The sequence below is a fragment of the Oratosquilla oratoria genome, chromosome 39 (genome assembly GCF_046742065.1).
Source record: "Oratosquilla oratoria isolate Oo_2021 chromosome 39, ASM4674206v1, whole genome shotgun sequence".
NCBI classification, from domain to species: Eukaryota; Metazoa; Arthropoda; class Malacostraca; order Stomatopoda; family Squillidae; genus Oratosquilla; species Oratosquilla oratoria.
Window position 1 is genome coordinate 41,175,769 of NC_134815.1, and position 5,000 is coordinate 41,180,768.

The 5,000-nt window shown below is 41.7% G+C and overlaps 1 protein-coding gene across 1 annotated transcript in view; it reads right to left on the reverse strand.

Moving 5' to 3' along the window:
* Dhc93AB (Dynein heavy chain at 93AB) overlaps window positions 1-5,000 on the reverse strand; it is a 207,604-nt gene that overhangs the window by 7,556 nt on the left and 195,048 nt on the right. The window contains exon 68 of the mRNA XM_076176389.1: window positions 1,755-1,935. Within this exon, the coding sequence (XP_076032504.1) occupies window positions 1,755-1,935 (181 nt within the window). The remainder of the gene's footprint in view (window positions 1-1,754; window positions 1,936-5,000) is intronic.

The window sequence follows — 5,000 nt, forward strand, 5'->3', positions numbered from 1 at the left end:
CTTCTCCTTTTTCTTCATCTTCTTCTTCTTCTTCTTCTTCTTCTTCTTCTTCTTCCCCTTTTTCTTCTTCTTCCTCTTCTTCTTCTTCTTCTTCTTTTCCTTTTTCTTCTTCTTTTTCTTCTTTTTCTTCTTCTTCTTCTTCTTCTTCTTCTTCTTCTTCTTTTTCTTCTTCTTCTTCTTCTTCTTCTTCTTCTTCCTCTTCTTCTTCTTCATCTTCCTCCTCCTCCTCCTCCTCTTCTTCTTCTTCTCTTCTTTTCTATGTGTAAATTGACTTTTGTCAATACTGGGTCACGATTCCTTTCTCGCCAGCTGAATAAAATCGTGTGTATTTATGTCACGTGTAGAGGGGTTTACAACAACGCTACGCCCGAGGGTGCGTGAACCTTCGAGTCCTTCATCTCAACCAAAGTACAAACTGGGTATTGTTAAAGTCTGTGCACTCCAAGTTGTCCGTTTAGGGTGGGGCAGAAGTGGGAATTTCCGAAAGCGACGGTGCCAATTTGACCACCAATTATCGGATCGTCACTGTCACCCTGCCCACATCCATCCCCCATTCTCTCCTGTGACACCTCGACGTGGCAACATTGGAGGGATAAAGCGCTGTCATAGAATTTATTCAGATCGTTCTTATAATCCTAAAAGATTATACTCATCGTACTATACAGCTTACTTTATTGTATACAGAATAGAAAAAATTAGATAGCACATAAATGGGAAATACGAGAGAGAGAGAGAGAGTGAGAGAGAGAGAGAGAGAGAGAGAGAGAGAGAGAGAGAGAGAGAGAGAGAGAGAGAGAGAGAGAGAGAGAGAGAGAGAGAGAGAGAGAGAGAGGGGCATGTACTAAGGTTGATTTGGCAGAATGGCTCACGACTTATACCACACCCTGAACGGACTACTTGGAGCGCACAGACTTTAGTGATATAGTGATTCTAATCTGACTTATCAGGCGATAGTGTCTTAAAGTATCTCGGTTGAGCTATTTCTATTAAGCCTGCACCGCTGGAATTCTTTTATTGATCAATGAATAAAATCGCCTGGTGACAGCCAGAACAAAATCAGTAAAGTCATTGAGGGCAACAGCTCTATCGTCCAGATTAGATAAAAGAAGGTCTTCTATCTTGACTTGCAATAGATTCCATTTCTAAGTACCACAGTGCTTGATGTCTTCTTGGGAGCAGGGAGTGTGTGTGTGTGGGGGGGGGGGTTTGTTATATATCTGGGTCTCAGATTTACGACGTGAGCGAGTCATTTACGACATCGAAGACTTACGATCATTGCAAATGTCTTCGACGTCGTAGAAGACGCCAGAGAATGTAGTACTTAGAAGTGAAACCAGTTCTTCAAGTGCAGTTAAACAAACCTGACACGCCATATGTCCAAACTCCAAATATATCTTTTTTTCATTCTGTTTGCACATTTCTATTTACAACAACCCCCTTGTAATTAATGTTTTAAAGAACATCTTATTAAGCGTGCGCTGGTGACGTAACCGGAAGTGTGTTGGTCTCGCATTCACTTAGTTGTGGGTTCGAATCCCGCACTCCTCTCCAATTTCCAGCAGCAACTGTCTATTACCCGCCCTAACAATCCCTAAAGCGCATAACAAAGCCAAGGTGACGGCTTCGGCCGCAGCTTCTCAACGCCTCCTGGCGAAGACTTCCCACCTTCACCAATACTGGGCACTCAACAAAGAAAGATACATTTGCAGCAATCTGGAACATGGCGGGTCAGGTGTGTGTGTCCGTAGGTGTACCTTATCCTCCCTGGTGATGACGACGCCCCCCGCGGAACCCATGTCCCTCGGCTGGAGTTCGAAGACCGTCTTGAAGAGATGCTCCGAAGTCCACGTCAGGAAGCCGATCTCCGCATTCGGGTGAAGACCGTACAGGTGAGGAGATTCCGCCGGGAGCGCTGAGTCGATGTAGTCGTGGTACCTGAAGAGGAAGAAAACGGGATGAAGGTCAAGTCATGGAAAACGGGTTGCGAGCAGAAGTAAAGTAATTGGAATAAAAGTAAAATATGCTTGTGTGCATGTGTGTGCATGCGTATGTACGATATATACATTACATATATATATATATATATATATATATATATATATATATATATATATATATATATATATATATATATACATGGACACACCATCGGTGGAGCGAGGAAAATTGTTCCAACCCTCTTCACGTTATGAGGTACTGCTGTCCTCGCATTCGTATGACTGTATCTCATTTTTGTCGAACTCCGCATGGTGGAAACCTTATATACTGTAGTTTCATGGAAGACTCAATTACATTCATTCATGCATAAAAAACATGGAATAGAATTCATAGGCAGATCGTGTGACATCGTCTTTATTCTCTATAGATGTTTTCAAAAGTGTCTAGACAAACTCACTTTTGTAGTCACCAAATTTTCGAGAAGAATTTTTACTCCTGGGTTTTTCTAGTTGAGTCCAACTGTAAAATGAGAAGATTGAGTGGGTAGCAGTTAGAGTTTGTGTTTGTGTGGGTGCTTAGGGTGGGTGGAAGGGTTGTTAATGACACTAAATTCGTCAGTGGAATTTCGATCCTGACAACTAAGGACCCCCTTGTCATCCCTCCCGTTTCCACTGCTCCATGGGACAACTTTGGCTCCCGCCCACAGTCAACGCCCAAAGTTCGGGAGGAACAAAGCCCTCATCGTCGCCATCATGCAGATTCATAGACGCTTGACACTTTCAGCATCGAGGGTGTGGCACAGGAAAGGAATCAAATAGCTTATATAATTGTTTTTTATGACAAAAGTATAGCGACGGGAGACTTCTCGGTTTATAACGAGGTTGAATGCAGAAAAGAAAATAAGAATAAAATGAGAAAACAAATAAGACTGGCAAATGAAAATAAGAAAATAAAATTAAACACCCAAACGAGCAAATACAGCAAACAAAACAAAATAACCCGCTGACTGACAAATTATTTGGCTGAAGTGTTTGTCCACATGAATTTGAAATATTCGCACGGTGTTACATTTAATTGTCTCAACACGAGGCTTAACCCGGTCACTAACTACGTGGTTAGTGGAATAATATTCACCTATTATTTCAAGTTAAATCTACGAGAAGATCCTGACAACTAGAGGCCATTGTTGATGTAGAGGTATATTCTTTCAGTCCTACGGATCTCACCACAGCAAATGATAAAAAATAAAAAAAAAATCTTTATCGGCCCCCTCCCAGAGGTTCAAGGCTGCAAGTTTGAAGACCTGAAGATATCTCTTGTTCTATATCGTCTCCATTTTTTTTTTGTGACCATATTCAGGTCACGTGACCAAGAGTCGACTTCAAAGGTAAAGAACCCCGCTTCTGGGCTGACCTGGCAGATTTAGGTTTAAGAAGGAAGTAGTAGACAAGAATTGGTCTACCAACAGAATGGTTAACGAATGGAATAGATTTAGTAACCATGTAATGAGAGCGCTGAAACTATCGGTTGTTTTAAGAGAAGTTTAGATAACTTTATGGATTGGGATGACAGGAATTAAGGGACATGGAGCTGCCTAGTGTAGGCCTTATGGTCTCTGGCAGTCTCCCTCATTCTTATGTTCTTATGACCTGTGCAAATGCGGCTCTTCGTCCCTGAGGTGATTTCGTCTTTGGGTAAAAAAGAGGAAGTTTTATTCCAAGGCAACTCTTGGAAAGAAAAAATGGACTCTGCAACAAAAGTTGTCGGCCTCGAGTTTAGGACAGACCGAAGGACTTCTGGTGACGATTGTACACGTATATAGTCTGTCTGTCTGTCTGTCTCTCTCTCTCTCTCTCTCTCTCTCTCTCTCTCTCTCTCTCTCTCTCTCTCTCTCTCTCTCTCTCTCTCTCTCTCTCTCTCTCTCTCTCTTTCTCTCTCTCTCTCTCTCTCTCTCTCTCTTTCTCTCTCTCTCTCTCTCTCTCTCTCTCTCTCTCTCTCTCTCTCTCTCTCTCTCTCTCTCTCTCTCTCTCTCTCTCTCTCTCTCTCTCTCTCTCTCTCTCTCTCTTGTTTAATAACCATTGCATTTGTTATAACAGAACTATTGTATAAGGACACTAAAGTGGTGAGGATCCTACGCCAGGAGGCGCTGAGTAGCTGCATCCGAAACCCATCGCCTTTGCCCTGTTATGCATTTTGGGGACTGTTGTGGCAGGTAACAAACAGTCACTGCGGTGAATCGGAGAGGAGCGCGGGATTCGAACCCACAAGTAAAGGAATGCGAGAACAGCACACTTCCGATGACGCCACCGCCAGCCCACGCATAGGGACTTGTACTGAATATTTATTTGCATCATTCCTGTTATTACTTGGGTCAGGTTTGGGTGTCCGGAATATTGCATTTGTGTCTTTGCTCTAGTGTTCAATCGCCTTCGCTGCCGGAGGAGAAATGAATGAAATACATTAGCTTGTCGTCAGCCAGAATGAAATGATAAAGATTCGACTAGTACGAATGAAATTGAACTTTGTTAACGTTACATGGTATTCGTGGGAATTTTTCATTTCATTTTTTTTTTCTTTCTTTTGATATGTATGTATCCATTTGTTTGTTTATTATTTTTTGTGTGTTGTAGGTTTATTGACGTTAGATGATATTGCAGGTATTTTTCATTTTTTCTTTTTTTATTCTTCCTTTGCGATGTATATTTATTTTTATTCATTATTTATTGTAAGTGCATTGTATATTTACGAATATAAGATGAATTGCGCACAGCTGAGTGACATTACCAGACGGCTGATAGACGTTACTATGACTACCTGCTTAAACACGGACAGTTCTCTCACACTACTGGGAATTTCTAATATTCGAAAAACCTCATTACTCAGAACAAAAACGCCTTTCGAAAATATACCAAGACATCAGAAAGTGGTTCTGATATCAGGAACTTTATATTTCTCAGAAATTTGTGGCGTCATCGGAAGCGTTATAGTCTCGCATTTACATAGTTGTGGGTTCGAGTCCCGTAGGCTACTTCTCTCCGATCCCATCAATGATTGTTAGTTAA